At 42.0% G+C, this 18,175-nt stretch overlaps 1 protein-coding gene across 2 annotated transcripts in view; it reads right to left on the reverse strand.

Moving 5' to 3' along the window:
* Positions 1 to 18,175, reverse strand: part of M1AP (meiosis 1 associated protein) — a 60,844-nt gene that overhangs the window by 13,209 nt on the left and 29,460 nt on the right. For both annotated transcript variants that reach the window (XM_070429553.1, XM_070429554.1), the window contains exons 4-6: positions 14,568 to 14,741; positions 10,859 to 11,021; positions 9,470 to 9,611 (exon numbers count right to left, since the gene is read on the reverse strand). In XM_070429553.1, coding sequence (XP_070285654.1) covers positions 9,470 to 9,611; positions 10,859 to 11,021; positions 14,568 to 14,741 — 479 coding nt within the window. The remainder of the gene's footprint in view (positions 1 to 9,469; positions 9,612 to 10,858; positions 11,022 to 14,567; positions 14,742 to 18,175) is intronic.

Genomic DNA, 18,175 nt, shown 5'->3' on the forward strand with positions numbered 1-18,175 from the left:
CTGAAGGACCCTCCCCTCCTTACCCCCTGAGTGAATTTCGTGCACTGGGCCTCTAGTTATATATATATATATAAATATTTTCAGGTGAGGATTAAAAAACAAAACAAAACAAAAAACCCCACAAAGCACCCAGCTGGTGTGGCTCAGTGGTTGAGCATTGATCCATGAACCAGGAGGTCATGGTTCAATTATTGGAACTGCTTTCACCAGGGCATATGCCCAGGTTGTGACCTTGATCCCCAGTGTGGAGCATGTAGGAGGCAGCCAATCAATGATTCTCTATCATCACTGATGTTTCTATCTCTCTCTCCCATTCCCTTCCTTTCTGAAATCAATACAAATGTATTTAAAAAACCCCACATAGCTTTGTTGTGGTCTGGGGTGAAATTTATGGGAACGGTGGATGGCACATATTTTTCACAAAGGGCTGGGAGATGGATGTATCAAGAGCCTTGGCCATCTGATTGAAGGGATATTCTGAGGAAAAGGAAGTAAAATACTAAAATAAAACAAAATAATCTAGGAGGAGGACAGAAAGATACAACTCTACTCAATTGTCAAGTAAAAAATAGATGAGGGAAAAAATAACACTTAAGGCTGCAGTTGACTAAGGTTTTAGAGTATGTGTAAAATGTAATTTGACAAGGTACACAACTTTTACAGTTGAGGCCTGGTGGCTGGCAGTAATAATTAGATTATGGCAGTGTGGACTTTGTTCAGAACTGCTCTGAAAGGAGGAACAGACACCACTGAATGAACTGAGCTGTGCTTATAATTGTAGGGAAACCCAGGGAGCTGAAAATGAGAACACAGTAGAGTGCCAACTGTTTGAGAGTAAGCCAGAAAATGTATTATGGGGTGTCTAGCCAGATAAGGGGCGAAGAGAGGGAACAAATGAGGACTTAATAAGCATCCACTTCTGCATATGAGTGGGTTGAAATGGCCAGAGGCAGACTGGTTCTCCTGCCTAGAACAATTAGAAAAGCTGGATAATACACAGAAACTGTTGGTTTGAAAGCAGTGAGGAGGTGCTGTGACAATGTAATTGAGAGGCGGCTAAGTCTCTGGAGAGGAAAGAATCCAGAGAGATGAGGGAATTATTGGAACTGCTTTCACCATGAGGGCATATGTTGGTTCTGAGTTGGAGAAAATCAGGGTGGGGGCTGAGAATCTAGGATTTGCACCTGCTGAAGCACCTGCAAGGGAACAGAGAAAACAGCAGATCTTTCGGTAGAGACTTGACAGGGGTAGGGTAGCCGCTAAAGCCAGTTTTTCACTCAGCACATGTGCCAAATCCTGGGGCTGCACAGAACAAGAGACAAAAACACCTAAGGAGAAAGCCTCTAGATCAGGGGTGGGCAAACTTTTTGACTCGAGGGCCACAATGGGTTCTTAAACTGGACCGGAGGGCCGGAACAAAAGCATGGATGGAGTGTTTGTGTGAACTAATATAAATTCAAAGTAAACATCATTACATAAAAGGGTACGGTCTTTTTTTTTTTTTTTAGTTTTATTCATTTCAAATGGGCCGGATAGGGCCCGCGGGCCGTAGTTTGCCCACGGCTGCTCTAGATGTAGAGCATTGCAGCAGCCAAGGGGAAGGGACACGCTCACTATACACCAGGTTTTCAGTGGGAAATCTTGGAGGGCCAGGGGCAAATGTGGAGCCATAGCAGGACTGCAGCCCAGCCTTGACTCAGCAGCACTGAGGAGAATGAGATGATCTGCCACCACTCTATCTGCTTAGTCCAGGGTAGGATGGGCCTTCTCTAGAGGAAGCCAACACCAGCTGGAGCCTCTACAATTTTTGACACACAATGAGTATGTTTCATTGTAATATTATTAGGTGCACCAAAACTCAAGACCACATGTCTGAAAACCACAAGAAAAAAGGGACAATAGAAAAAAAGCCACAGGCGATCCAGGTTTTGGGGTTAGTAGATGAGAACCTTAAAATAACTATGATTAGTGTGCTCAAGACTATAGGTGAAAATATGGAGAATTTCTACAGAGAATTAGAATAAAAAAGGAACAAATGGAAATCATAGGGCTACTAACCAAGCATGCTGTGTAAATTGTATGCCAGATATATGCTAGGTGCTTCACACACTCACCATTACTCACTCATCTTAAAAACTATACGAGGTATGTTTTTATTATCTCTATTTTACATTTGACAGGAACAAGAGTAAATAATGTGTATCTGTCATACACCTTCCCCCCCCCCCTTTTTTCCTTCTCTACCACCTCTCTTCTACTCCAAAAAGGAGAAGCATTGTGGGTTCTATTCCTGGATATTTAAATAGGTAGAGAGAGACAGGATCTGAGAGGAAGGGGACGATGTCAGAGAGACTGTCAATCTACAGAATATATATATGGGAGAGAGAGAGAGAGAGAGAGAGAGAGAGAGAGAAAGAAGAAGGAGGAGGAGGAGGAGGGGAGGGGAGAGAGGGAGAGAGGAAGACGATACAGGAACAGGGAGTTGGGATGTAGACAGTGTTTTCATGTTTGTTTATTTAGTGTGTGTGTGTGTGTGTGTGTGTGTGAGAGAGAGAGAGAGAGAGAGAGAGAGAGAAGGGTCTTGGAAAAGATCAATAGATCCAGGTTAGATATAATAGAGCAGCAGGGCAAGAAAATTTGAGAAATGTCATTGTAGGTTATGAACTATTTCCTGGGGGTATTCTTTGAAAGCACAAATAAATTAATTAAAAAATACCTTTTGGCCTCTGGAGAGTGCTTCTTTATCTACCATTTATGCAGAGACTAAACCACATAGGGCCACTTATTTGTTAGGATTACTAATAGATGAATACACTGATGCTTAGAGAGGTTAAGTATGTTGCCTAAGTTCACACAGTGGGGAAATACTGAAGCTGTCATTAGGGCCATCTGACTCTAACGTCCATGCTTTTCATGGAAAACACAAATTATATTTTACCTCAACAGATTAGAAACTGCCTTGCCTTGACCCCCTCACCAAAAAAAAACAAAAAAAAAAACAAAAAACAGAGGTAACAATTTCTACTCTGAACCTAAATTTGACTAAGGTTGAGAAATTAGTTGGTAAAAGGGAGAAGTGGTAGAAATTTCAGGGAAAGGCAATCATGTTATCCTGGAGTCTGGGTAGTCAAATTTATCTCCTAGATTTTAATACATATCTTTCAGGATCATATATTTAAAATGGATTTAAATATACTTTTCTCTAAAAATAGAGCACACAAAGGTCTAACGATAAATATAGGGATCAAGAAAGGCTTCAGTGCAATAGGACCATTTAAACTGAGTCTTTCAGGGTGGGATAGGATTTGAATATATGGAGATAGAAGGGACAACATGAGCAAAGGTTGAAAGGTGGGGCAATTAAAGTTTGTACATTAATTTGGTTGGTGTGGATAGTACATGAAGGGAATAATGGGAACAAGACTGGAGCGTAAGTACTTGGTTAAGGAATATGGACTTTAAAGTATAATGAACACTAAGTCACAAAATATCTTTAAGTTGAAAAGGCAGGATCAGTGCTGTGTTTCAAAAAGATTCATCTGGTGGCAGCATGTAAAATGGATTGGGAAGGGAAAGGTGCAAGGCATTTAGACAAGTTGAGATATTGCCCTGACCCGTTTGGCTCTGTGGATAGAGCGTCAGCCTGCGGACTGAAGGGTCCCAGATTTGATTCCAGTCAAGGGCATGTACCTTGGTTGTGGGCACATCCCCAGTGGGGAGTGTGCAGGAGGCAGCTGATCGATGTTTCCAGCTCTCTGTCCCTCTCCCTTCCTCTCTGTAAAAAATCAATAAAATATATCTTTAAAAAACCAATCAGAAAGGATATATGCACCCCTATATTCATAGCAGCACAATTTACCATAACTAAGATTTGGAAACAGCCTAAGTGCCCATCAGCAGATGAATGGATTAGAAAACTGTGGTACATCTACACAATGGAATACTATGCTGCTATAACAAAGAAGGAATTCTTACCATTTGCAACAGCATGGGTGGAACTGGAGAGCATTATGCTAAGTGAAATAAGCCAATCAATGAAAGAAAAATACCACATGATCTCACTCATTTATGGATAATAAAGACCATTATAAACTGATGAACAAAAGTAGATACAGCGGCAGAGCAGCATCGAACAGACTGTCAAACTACAGCAGGAAGGCTGGGAGGGTTGGGGGGGTGGTAAGAGATCAACCGAAGGACTTGTATGCATGAATATAAGCATAACCAATGGACACAAGACACTGGGGGGTAGGGAAAGCCAGGGGAATGTCAAGGGGGGGGGGGAGGGGAGGAGACATATGTAATACTCTTTGTAATACTTTAAGCAATAAAACAAAATTCAAAAAAGTTGAGATATTATTCCAACATTAAAGGAAGGAGGTAAAAAGGGACTGAACTAGGATAGTGATAAATAGAACGGAGAGGAGAAGATAGATGCAATACCAATAGATAGTATGGGATAGAATAGATGAGGCTAAAGTCACTGAGTACTGGCACCATGAAAACCATGTGATAGTCAAGAGAATGCTTCAAGAAGATTCATCTGGTTCAACGAGCTGGGCAAATTAGAAGAGGGAGAGATTGGAGGTAAGGAAGGTAGATAGGAATTTACTGATGTCTTGGTTCGAACAAGCAATGGGAAAAGGAAGGACAGTTACAATTCATGTTATGAGAAGAAAACTGATATGACTTAGTGACAAAGCAGGTGTGAAGGGTGAGAGGGCTGGAAGTGACTGAAGTTTCAAGCCTGAGTGAGTAGCTATTAAAAGAAACACAGAAGTTAGAATGAGAAGTTAGCTGGAGGGGAAACATCACAGTGAGAAACAGAAGGCAAGAATGTTACATGGGGAGCTGACAACACCAGATTTTAAAAGAACATAATGAGCCCTAGCTGGCTTGGCTCAGTGGATAGAGCATCAGTCTGCGGACTGAAGGGTCCCAGGTTTGATTTCGGCCAAGGGCACATGCCTGGGTTGCGGGCTCGATCCCCAGTAGGGGGCGTGCAGGAGGCAGCCGATCAATGATTCTCATTATTGATGTTTCTATCTCTCTCTCTCCTCCGTTCCTCTCTGAAATCAATAAAGAAATACATAAAAAAAAAAAACGTAATAAAAAAGGTGTAAGAAAGAATACAAAACCAAGGGTGAGTTAAAGAAGTGCTAAAAGCTTCTACAAACAGAATCAGGAAGGTTAATAGTCTTGTCACATAGTAGGCACTCAAAAAATATTTTGTTATTGAGTGAATGAGCTGAGGCTTGTGGAAAATTCTTCTCTCTATAACACAGTGCCCTTCAGGCTTTTTGTTGCTTGGAGAAGATGTCATGTGAAAAACAAGAAGGAAGAGCCATTCAAATGCTACTTTGCTTCTCTCTTTTCCAGAAAAAGAGTGATCTTTAATCTGGATGAGGTGGAGCAAACATAGAGTAGAGGGAACAACAGTTAGTAGAATGAACATCCCATGGATGTTCAGTGAAGGGAGAGTTAGCCTCAGTGTTGTAGTCAATTTATCTGGCTACATCCTGAGTAGGAGTAGGAATTTAGCAAGACATAAAAAGCATCGGCTTTGCAACCCACAGAACTAGATTCAAATTCTGAGGTAGCCACTTTGGTAGCTGTGTGAACTTCAGTAAGTCACTTGATCTCTTCAGATGTCAGTCTTCCCCATTTGTGAAAACAAGGTCAACAATCCTTATTCTCACAGAGTTGCCATGAAGATTAAATGAGGTAAAGTATACAGAACCTGGGTTAAGTGACAGGCACTTAGTAAGATGAACATGCTGGTACACATATCTTTGCTCCTTTTCTGATTGTTTTCTTGGGTCCAGCAATGGCATTAAAGTGTGGAAGGGTACCACTCTCCAGAACATGTACACTCCCTCCAGCTGTGTATTAAAATGTACAGTATTTTGTTTTGAGCCTCTAACAGCCAAACAAGAGTAAAACTAGATCAGTTAGAAAATCGAAAGCCAAGCTGGGAGTTCTAGTCACAGAGCTCCCCCGAAACAGGGCCCAGATGTTGTTGGGTGCAGCATTATAAATTTACTTGAGCTTTTCTATGAATATGTTACCGAGGATTAAATGCAGAATTGTAGTAGGGAGGAGACAAGACATACTTGGGAGAGAGGCAAGACATACTCCTCCCCAAATCTGGTGGCTAGAGGGGATTCACAAACCAACACCATCTGGTTCATCTCATCTAGCAGGGAAAACTTCCTGTTCTAGAGCCACCACCAAGAACTCCATACAAAAAAAGAAAGAAAAACATTCATGATACAAAAGGGAGAACTAAGAAATGAAAAATGAACTAGAAGGATTCACAGCAAACTCATGGTTGATAATTGCCAGGGATGAGGCAGAGGTGGAAAAGTACCTTTGACATTGGGGATCAAAGGTACTTCAAATGTATTGGGGAAAATTTTATTACATACATAGAAATACATATAAAGCCTAAAAGCAGATATGTCAACATGCTAACAACTCTCAATTCTTGGAGCTAAGAAAATTTTGTACTTTATGCTTATCTGTATTTTTAACTTATTTAAGAGGAAAAAATGAAAAAAGGAGAGATTACTGTAGGGGACAGTACATTGGTAAAGGATTCCTGGAAAAGATTAGGTTTGAGGCAAACTATAAAAAATGCACTTTGACCCTAACCGGTTTGGCTCAGTGGATAGAGCGTCGGCCTGCGGACTGGGGGGTCCCGGGTTCGATTCCGGTCAAGGGCATGTACCTTGGTCGCGGGCACATCCCCAGTGGGGGGTGTGCAGGAGGCAGGTGATCGATGTGTCTGACTCTCTATCCCTCTCCCTTCCTCTCTGTAATAAATCAATAAAATATATTTTAAAAAAATGCACTTTGGGCCCAGCCAGTGTGGATCAGTGGTTGAACATTGACCTATGAACCAGGAGCTCACAGTTCGATTCCCAGTCAGGGCACATGCCCAGGTTGTGGGCTGGATCCCTGGTGGGAGATATGCAGGAGGCAATGGCAGCCGATCAGTGATTCTCTCTCATCATTGATGTTTCTATCTCTCTTGCCCTCTTCCTTCCTCTCTGAAATCAATTATACACACACACACACACACACACACACACACACACACTTTGGATGGCCTCAGGGGATAGCTGTCGGTCAGACAGGAGCTTTCTGTTTGAAAATAGTCCCTGTTTTTCAGAAGTCAGTTAAAGATATAAAAATTACCTAAGTGAAACACCCAGATTCCAATTCACAGTAACACAGAATTGAAAGTTATATCCCTTATTACTAATAAAAGAGAAAGCAAAACAAAATTACTTCAGAATAAATAATTCAGAGTTTTTCATATGACTTAAACTCAAAAATAAAAAAAGAGCTGATGTCTGTTTAAAATACTATCATGTACTGTAAGACTGTACTGAAGCCACTTGAGAGAATTCCTCCCTTGTGATGCAGCATCTCCGAGTCCCGAGGAATTGGGTGGAGTAAGTTGTAAGCCGAGCTGTTGGGCTCTACCAGTCAGAATATATCTGTTGTCTCTGCTCTGCAAAGACAGGAGATGGGTGTTCTTCAGATCGGAAACAGGAACTCAGTGGGTGGACCTAAAAGGGAGTGTGGGCTTTGAAACAGGAAAAAAAAGAAGTCTGCTTCTGATAGTGAAAGAGACGCATGGCTGTGCTGTTCCGATCACACACATCCTGCTGGGTCAAACCTCTCGTCTGTAACCACTAGCAGTTATACACGTCCTTGGGTTATCTTGGCGGTTGTTTTATTTTGCTTCGTAAGTGTTGTGTTACTGCTTCATGTATGTGACAGTTTTGCCATTTTAGGAAATGCCATACACTCACTTGTTCAAATCAGAAACCATGCAGTTATTTGATCTTTTCCTTTTCCTTGCTCCCCACATTCAATCCTTCACCAAGTTCTCATTCTTTCTTTAAATTATTTAATTGGTTTACCTTTCTTATCTTGACTTCCAATATTGGAGTCAAAACCACTGTCATTTCTCAGGCGACTGCAGTGCCTTCCTGCCTTGTTTTCTTGTTTCCATTCTTGCCTCTGCCAGTTCTTTTCCAAATTTTGGCCCAAGTAATCTTTTAAAAACTTAGATGATTCATTCCTCAGGCTTTCTTTCTGTGCTTAAAGTCCCATATCCTTAATCTGGCCTACAAAGCTTTGCCTGGTTTGACCCCCAGTCACATGTCCTCCCCATCTTTTGGCTCTCTCCCTCACTCTGTTTCAGTTACAACTGCCTTTTTATTCTTGACTAGAGGCCTGGTGCATGAAATTTGTGCAGGGGGGAGGGTGTGTGTGTCCCTCAGCCTGGCCTGCAACCTCTTGCAATCCGGATCCCTCTCACAATCCGGATCCCTCTCCCAATCTGGGACTGCTGGCCCCTAACCGCTCACCTGCCTGCCTGCCTGATTGCCCCTAAGCACTCTGCCTGCCTGATTGCCCCTAACTGCCTCTGCCTTGTGCCCCCCCCCCCCTCGGCCCCCCTCGCTGCTACTGCATTGCGGCTTCATCTAGATTAGAAGTTTGTCCGGAAGGTCGTTCAGCTGTCTGGTTTAAATAGCATATTACCCTTATATTATTATAGATTATTCTCTCAGTTCTTTCTAGGCTTGGGTTCTTTGCACATTCCTTTTCCAGCACTTGCAGTGCTCTTCCTACCACCCCTCACCTGGCTCATTACCATTTATCTGGTAGGTCTCAGTTTAATCCTACCAGACCTGAGGCCCTGAACCTAACTGTCCCCTATACCTGGGCTCCTGAGCATTAAAGAGAAAAAACCAACATGATATAGAAAAATGTTAGTTACATGCAAACAAGTGGTTAGAATAAGATGGAACTTGGAGACATTGTAGAAAATAGGTCTACCTTTCATCTAGTGCCAATATTCCACCTTTGTGTGGAAATTACCGAAAAATCGGTACAGTGGTCTTGTAGGGTTAAGTGTCACTTTCACAGAGACGCTCTCTGATAGCAGTTACTTCTTCTCCTTCATAAACGTTTCACAATTAAGAATATATATGTTCAATTGTCTCTTCCATTAGAGAGTAAATTTCTTGAAGCCAAGATAATGTCTATTATGTTAACCATTAAATATCTAGGGCTTAGTACAATGTCTGGCACAGACTAAGTGCTCTTCTTTTAAATGAGCCATAGTGTCCAGCACAGTGTGAGGAAGAAAATAGGTTTTAAAATACTGTATAGTTACTTAGGGAAATCCCCTGCTGCCATTTAAATGTAAAAAAATCAGGGTCTTGTAAATTTAATATCATAAAACTGAATTCAGGTATTATTCTCTACAACATAAAACCAACAGAGGCAAGTCATACTTAACCCACATTTCAGAGCATTTCCAGTTTTCTCCTGTCCTTTTGAAGATTGGGACAGGTCTGGGATCAGGGCAGGATTAAGCTAAGGGCTTTTCTATGGTTGGTACTTTAATATTCTTCTTCTTTCTCACCTGGGAACACAAAACACTCACCAGCAGGCTGTGACACAAAGCATGGAAATGCTGCTGATTTGTCTCCAGCTCATCCCAGTCCAGCTGCCAACAGCTTGTGGGTCTGAGGATGAATGGGAGACCATACGTCACTGACTCGCACATCCCACTGGATTTTAAAGCCCTGGGAAGAGATAATGGCAGTGAAAGTCTCGTCAGTGATAATAAGAGCCTCGACCCAGATCCACTCAAATTCAGTAAGTCTAAGGCCCTATTGTGAAATCCTTTAGGTTAGGGACTATAAATTATTCATCTACGTATGGCCAGTGCCTAGCAAGGTATCTGGCACATAGCACATTCTAAAAGCCTGTTAATCAATGAATGAAGCAGCCATCATGAAGGCTCCAGACACTGTTGGCTATTTCTTCTCCTGAGCTCATTCCATTCTAAGTAACATCCCTGGAGACACTTCCATAATTCCCCTGTTACAGCAACCGTATAACACAATATGATTATACCATCTGCTCCCCAGTCCTGGCTCTTTTGTGGTGACAGAGGATGCATCTAAGAAGAGCATGAATTTTAAAAGGCTCCTAGCAACATCCATGGTCACAAACCTATGGACGAGCTTACTCAGATACCTGTGCATGGGCACTGTGATAGAAACTAGGAAGCAATAAAAGTGGCCTTTGCCATCATTGTTAACTCCGCCTTGGACTTGGTTCCCCTGGAAGCAGGAATTCTAGTACTTAGAGCAGCGAATTCCAACTGGTGTGCTGCAAGTATTTTTAAAATATGAAATACCTGACTATTTAGTCAGTACTAACCTCTTTTCCCTTAGATTATCAAATAAAAAATGTTAATAGCCATTTGATTCATTCACATAGCTGTTCAGTGTGAATGAATCAAAATTACATCTTTTTTTTTTGTCAAATTGGCAAAAAGTAATATATTTTTTGGTGTGCCACAGAATTTTAGTAATTCATTTATGTGTGCCATGAGGTGAAAAAGGTTGAAAGTCGCTGACTTAAGAGAAATGGGGTGGGGGTGGGGCGGTGGGAGGGCGGGGAAGATCCTACATGCCACTTGCCCCTTGAAGGTCATATCTCTGTCCTGGTGCCTAAACACAATATGTACTCAATAAACATTTTCTGCTGACCTTGTCTTGCCCTGCATTCAGAGACTTTCTGGATTTCCAATCCTCATCCAGCCCTCAGAGTGTCCTACTGAGGCACATCTCCATCATCTGCTCATTTGTCTCCATGTGCGGAGCAGCTTGACTGCACTTTCATGCCCACACCTTAGTTGCTGCTTTGGACCTGACTCCCGCCTGCCTACAACTTGGGGATGTCCTCTATCTCTGGACTTTCTAGCCATGGAACCCATAGAATCAGCCTTTGCATGGATTGGGGAGGTTCCCATGACCCATACTTGATCACCCGGAGCTTGTAATAAGAGGCTGATGACTGGGAAGCCATCTGGTAGAGTGTGCTGAAGTCTCCTTTGGGGTCATCCATTTTCAGGGAGCCATCAGCTGTGCCAGGCAGTAGGGACGGGCTGAGAAGCCGCTCTTGGAGATCACATTTCAGGCACACTATAGAAAAAAAGAAAAAGAAATAAAAAGGCATTGGGGGAAGGATGCTTGTCACAAGTTACCTCAGGCTATGTGATAACATCTGCCACCCATTCCACCTCCATTAGCTAAGTAAGAATTGGGAGAAGTCAGGAGAGTGGAAGGCAGGAGAGAAGAGAGGTTGGTTTGGGAAGGCAGAGCAGGTCTGGAGCTTACAGCATTGCACTACACAATAGGTAGCATTTTCTGGGTCTGACATGATTTTTACTTGTTTTACATCTGGGTTGGCTGAGCTGTGCCTCATAGTGAGAAATCTGGCTTGTGATCCAGTCTGAGAGGAACGTGTGTCCTTTGGGGAGGAGGCAGCTAACACTACAGTATGCAGAGACCCTTTGGCAACCACACACGGAAACGTTGCCTCTGCTGCTTCCCTGTGGCTAAACTTTGGCAAGATTACAGGTCAGATGAAAGCAGAGCAGGAAAGCAGAAGTCAGGCAGTCAGCTGACAGCCACTGTTCCTCTGTGGGCTCTTCTAGGGGCATTTGACACCAGGGAAAGAATAAGTTCCTGAAATAGTTTACTGTTAAATTCCCCAAAGAAACTAAAGTATAGAACCTTCTGAGCCTTGGAGCATTACTGTGGCATTAGATTATAATTCTGAAGGGGCCTCAACTAGGTATGAGTTATTATTCATCAAGGTCTTATGCTCATCTGCATTAAGCTTCTGCTCTAGCAGGTGTGCTTACATGCCACAGTGAGTGTGCAATGTTCTGTTGCACTAAGCTTGGATCCTTGATATTACAAAGGTTTTCAATACACTTTATACCAGGTTTGAATACTGTTAACAAAGCTATGAATATACAAATGTGGGGTCCTTGTGAGAAGGCTAGTAGTTGATGTTGTAACTATACTGACTGCAGTATGAGGTAAAAACAAAAGTAGAAATAAGGTAGAAAAAAATAGGATGACAGAATAGATGTCAGGTCCTGCTGGCCCTCCTGAGATCAGCAATCAGACCTAGGCATTAATTTTGGGTGAGGCGCCTCTGGTGTGTCCCAGAGACCAAGAAGTCAGTAGGAGGGAGTTTGCCTAGGACTCTAGCTTCCCCTCATTTCTGTGTGCCTGACTTCATTGTTGGGCCCCTGGGTTTTAGGATTGGACAGGTGTATTAAACTGGCTGAGGTTTTCAATTCTGATGGAATTAAAAATCACCCAGGGAACTTTTAAAAGATACCGAACTCTATTTCACGCCAGTCAAATGGGAATCTCTGGGGATCAAGCTCAGCTGTTGGTATTTAAGAAAAGTTCTTCACGTGCTTTTTAATGCAGTCAGTGCTGAGAACTATGGGAACAGTAGTCTTAGCAGTGTTTTCAAAGTTGTTTTAGTAGGTCTTAGACCAGGGGTGGGCAAACTTTTTGACTCGAGGGCCACAATGGGTTCTTAAACTGGACCGGAGGGCCGGAACAAAAGCATGGATGGAGTGTTTGTGTGAGCTAATATAAATTCAAAGTAAACATCATTACATAAAAGGGTACGGTCTTTTTTTTTTTTTTAGTTTTATTTATTTCAAAAGGGCCGGATCCGGCCCGCTGGCGGTAGTTTGCCTGCGGCTGTCTTAGACCAAGGCACGCTTCTCACCACACAGAACCTAGGTGCCGAGGTGGCAGACTTCAAATCCAAGGAATGAGGAAAGGCACTCATCCGAAACTGATTGTGCACTCTGTCCATCACAAGGAGGCCTCTGAGGGAAGCATCTATAGTGGGGTGAAGGGCCATAGGCAGCTACAGAAGAAGGTGGTATGAGGTGGAGCCCTTAAAGAAGGAGAACTTTATAAGGAGGAATCAAACTGAACATCTTAGGGGCAGTCCTCAAAAGATTCTGTTGTAGGAGAGCTCAGGGTTTTGTTTTGTTTCATTTTTTTTGGTAATGAGCCACATATGTAGAAATCCACGTGTGTGGCAATGCATTAGTTTTTTAAACAATGGGTAACTACAGTCTGGTCTTTATTGTGGTTGCATAAACTCTTAGGTGGGTCATACCTAACGCTGAGTAGGTCTACTTTCCCCAGACCTCATTCCAACTATGTCTGAGCATCTGGATGCCAGTGAAGTCCTCCCCAGCAGAAGAGCTGATGAGTCTGGATCTAAGTTCTACCATGCACCATGAGGATCTATGGATTGATGAAAAATGGTTGTAGATGAAGACAAACATTCGGGCTCTGATCATGGTGCTGAAAGTCATGGAAAGAGAGAGGGCAAAATAGAGAAGTTCTCAATGGTACCATGAGCAAATGCTGTGCAGCATTGGAAGAAAGGCTGGTTTCAAGAGTTCCTGGCCTTTGAGCTCCCTTCTCTCCTTAGTAAGAAAAGTGAATCCCTAGCCTCTTTGTTTAGAATTACCCAGCACGAGGCAGGCTGAGTAGTAAGGACATGCCCCAGCTCTGGAAGTAGATAGACTTGGTATATCTTTCCCTTTGGGGCAGGAGTCTGAACCCATTTTGAACAACTCCCAAAGACACACCTTGGTCCTCTCCCTTTGAAGCGGGGCCTTAAATTAAGGAGTCAGTTTTTCCAAACTGAGTGTGGCTGACTGTACTGATGGGCCCATTTGCAGGCCCTTGTCACCCTGGGTCCTGAGCCAATCTTTAAAGGGGATGGAGACTAGAAATGGCCTTACCCTTATCATCTACTGGGACCTGGAATGAAGTATCCCTACCAGACAGAACAATATCCAGGGCCATGTTGGCATGTTCAAAACACTGACTGATCTCTTGTTTTTCATTGCCAGAATGTACTTTGTGAAATGGTCTTGGGCCTCTAGATATCCTCTCTGGGGCCTGCCTTGGTAGTTGCTTTTGATGTCTTCCTATCCAGAAGACCTCTATTTATATGGTTTTTAAAATTTGATTTTTTTTTAGAGAGGAAGGGAATGGTGGGGGGAGAGAGAGAAAGAGAGAGAGAGAGAGAGAGAGAGAGAGAGAGATCGACGGCTTCTTGTACCACCTAACCCCTGACCAGGGAGGGATCGATCTCTCAATCTGGGTATGCACCCTGACCTGGGATCGAACCAGAGACCCTTTGGTGCATGGGACAATGCTCAACCAACTGAACCACATCAGCCATGGCCAGAATACTCTGTGTAATATTGGTTTAGTCTTGGTTCTTTTCCTCTACTCACAGGCCCTGTTGATATTGTTGAGGTGCCAGCATGCCTCAAATTATAGTGTCATGAATATCTATCTCATTAATAAGAAAAAACTTGAGAAATACATGATTTACTGTGCTCTTATGCAACATAGCTGCTGTCCTGTTATTGAGATGTCTAAGTCTTTGCCTCTAAACTAGCAGTCCCTTGCTATCTGGGCTTAATTACATTCAGTTTTCTAAACGGTCACTTTTTAGAAATTTTCCTACTCTGCCTGCTTATACTGGACAACTTCATCCAAATCCTCCTCTAATCCCTAAACCTCAAGGACTCTGTATTCTGATGACTCATCAATCTTGAGTACTAATCCTAGACTAGGATAATCATAGCTTATATAGTGTGTTTTCTTAGGAGTGTATACTTGGCTTATCTCTGGCTCTGGAAATGTTGCTGAAAGACTGTGAAGGAAGAAGAAGATGAATATGTTCTTGGTCTGTTCCACTGTTATGTAGCCAGGCTTTGAAGAAAACCTCCATGCTGACAACATCATTGTCTATAGTCTGAAGGTCAATGTCAGTTCCCAGGAAAGAGCTTTCTGCAGAATAAAGGGAAAGAGTAGTGAAAGTGTTTAACTCTTTAATTGTAAAATTTGAAAAATATAACATTTTAAATGCACCATTTTTTGACCCATCAATTCTACCTCTAGATATCTAGCCTATAGACATTCTTGGATAGCACACAAAGAGACATATGCAAAGATGTTCAGCACAGTATTGTTATAATAACCAATAATCAAAACCTAAACAGGAAGCAATTCAAATGCCCACCAATATGGGAATATTTAAATAAATTATGGCACAATCAAACTATGGAGTATTACACAGCTGTTAACAAACAAAGTAAAGCTAAATGTGCTGACATGGAAAGCTACGAGGTAGTAAGCGAATAAAGAAAGTTGTAGAACAGATGTACAGTATGAGCCCATTTATATAAAAATAAAACTAATGGCCTAAGTACATACTTGTGTATGTAAATGTATTTTACAAAGGTCTGGATGGCTACCATCAAACTGTTAACAGTGGACAGGAGTAGAAATGGGGCAGTTCTGAAATACATTTCTTTTTACTATTCATATTTCTATACTGTTTGAATTTTATTTTAATCATGTATTTCTTATATTTAAAATGCATTCTAGAAAAAAAACACAGTAAAATAATATAGCAATGTAAGTTAAATAGTTAACAAGGGGGAACTTCAGCTTTATGTTGTTTCATAGTGAAAATGTATTCAATTATTACTTCTTTCATAAAAATAAAATTTAAAAGGATGAAAACAACAACAACAAAAAGATGAACTCTTGGGCCCTACCTTCTGACACAAATTATACAAGTTTGTCATTGGTGTGCTGTATCCCACAAGTGTGATTAGCAGCCCAGAAGACAGAGATGGTGGAGTATGATTTGATACCAAATATGAATGGATGGAGCCAGGTGGGTGGGTGAGGAGGCTCTGCTAGTCTATTTCCTGTTTCAGGCAACACTAGCTCAGGAACTGGGATCTGGGTCTGCAGGTAAAGGTTGTCAGTAAAAGCCAAATATAAGGTGGTAGAGGAAATGAGGCAGGAGCTGGAAAGAACTTTGTTTTTTTTTCTTTCCTGACCATGAGGAGCTCTCTGAAATACTTTTACAAAGAGCCTAAGAAAAGCCAGTTGCTCCAATGAATTAACTTCTGTGTATGACTCATGAACCCCAGGGAGAAGGCTGGTTTATTTCTAGAACGACATTCCTGAGGACAAGTATGCAGAGGTGGCAGACTTTCCACAGGGAACAAAGGGCTTCAGTCCAATGTGTTGGTACCCACACAGGAGAGGTGTGGTGAGACCTAGATGACTTCACATCATATTGAATGACTTATTCTTTGGCTGAAAAGGGGCATCACATGCATTTTTCTTGTGACATGTGTGAAAGAAACTCTACCATCTTCTGTGGATAGTTACAAGGATTCATTAGTGAATTAGTTATTTCATTCATTTAAGCAGTAATATTTATTATGTAGAACTAAGATTAAATACCACACAGTGTACAAAGATATATGAAATATATGGTACTCTGTGCTCTTTTGGAGTTTATAAAGCAACATTATATATATTTTTAAAAAGGAATATTTATTGCAGTTATAAAGGAACATTATTTTTTTTTTTTTATCCTCACCTGGTGATATGTTTATTGATTTTAGAGAGAGAGGAAGGGGGAGAGAGAGGGAAAGAAACATTGATGTACAGAGAAACATTGATCAGTTGTCTCCTGTATGCGCCCTGACTGGGGATTGAACTTGCAACCATGATGTATTGGGACAACACTCTAACCAACTGAGCTACCTGGCCAGCACAGAAACATTATTCTTGACCATTCCTCCTTAAACTCCACTGCAGTGATAAATATGAAGTCATTGTCAAAGGGACATTCATCATAAGTCAAGAGAAATGTTCTTTTATTTTTATTTTTGAAAGGTTCTCTTAAATAATATGAATCTTATTTTGTCACAGATAAAACAAGAAATAATTTAGATTTCTGAGCCTGGACTTCACCTTGAATGACATATGCAAATGACTGAACAGCTTCTCTTCAGGGAGGCGAAATAATTATTAAAACATAAGGAGGCAGATACAGAACTACAGAAATGAAATTGAGCAAAGGATCTCAGAAAACAGAAAGGATAATATTACTTAGAGTTCAAACAACAGGATTTTGAAGAGAAAAAGTGCTTCATTTTCTCTCCCCAGGGATAGGATAGAAGCGTAGAAACTCCTCCCATGGGCCATATAAGGAGACAACAAAAAGTTACTCCCAGCAAGACTCTGGACATAAAATTAGAGGTTTTCCTCAGGTAGTTAAACCATAAAATCAACAGAGTGGTGAGATCCATAAATACAAAAAAACCCCCCAGTGATCTTAAGAAAGGAGAGTGGTTTACTGACCAGAGCAAGACTGGCCTGGAGCCTATGGATGGCACTGGCTTATCCAAAGGATGAATGTGCCCCTAAGAAGGGGAGAGGGTTGGCCAGAAATGGAGCACAGAGAAAGGCAGCAACAGGGGCACACACTGACAGCATTCATCCCAGAGTGGTTCAGTGTAGAGGGCGTGCTGGCTCAGTGATGTGTCCCAATGGCAGGATATGTTTGTCAAGTCTCTGCTCCCTTTGGTGATGATGGTGGTTATGATTCTCCCTCTAAAATATTCTGGTTTATACTTTGGTCTTGAGTCTGATAGGGTGAGTCCATCTCTGAGAGGGTGCTGACAAAATAACTTTCCAATCCTGCAAAGCTGAAGAAACAAGCCTGAAACATGGCATCTCTATGAAGGATAATGACAGTCTTCCCTGCAGATACCCATCAACATTCCTGAAGTTCTTTCCAATTTCTCAACCTACAGGTTCTTTTTCGGGAGAGCCACAGAGCAGAATTTCTTTCTTTGAAAACGTGCTCATGTAATTTCCACCCAGACACTGTGCAACAAGTTTGAGTCTGCAGTTTTGCAGGCTCAGGAGGGAGTCAGCAGCTTCTCAGACAGTCACGTGGTCCAAGCTAACGGCTAATGTGTAAAAAGCAGAACACCCTAGAGGGAGAACTTCTTTTTCATTTTCTGTCAGTGGAGTAGGCCTTGTGCCTGGACCATGGCAGTAACCACTTCACTGTCCTATCAGGCTCCATTCCTTCTCCTTCGTACGTACTACTACCAGCCAAAGTTTCTAAAGTATGGTTGCATCAGATCCCACCTTTGCTAAAGAGTACATCCTGCCTTCCTGCTCTCATCTTCCTCATTCCCCTCACTCGTCCTATACCATTGGTGATACTCATTACTCCTCAAACACCTGGCCCTTCCCTTTTTCTATGATGGCTCACAGGATTCTTCCTGTCTCCACCTGTTGAGATCCCATATTCCAATCCCCCTCAGGTAGTTTGCATGGAGCTGAAGCTTAGCAAATGCCTGTTGAGTTAAACAATAAGTTAAACAATTGCTTCCTCCTCC

Source organism: Myotis yumanensis, unplaced genomic scaffold, assembly GCF_028538775.1.
Source record: "Myotis yumanensis isolate MYYU_CA2020_CCGP unplaced genomic scaffold, mMyoYum1.0.hap1 SCAF_11, whole genome shotgun sequence".
Lineage (NCBI taxonomy): Eukaryota > Metazoa > Chordata > Mammalia > Chiroptera > Vespertilionidae > Myotis > Myotis yumanensis.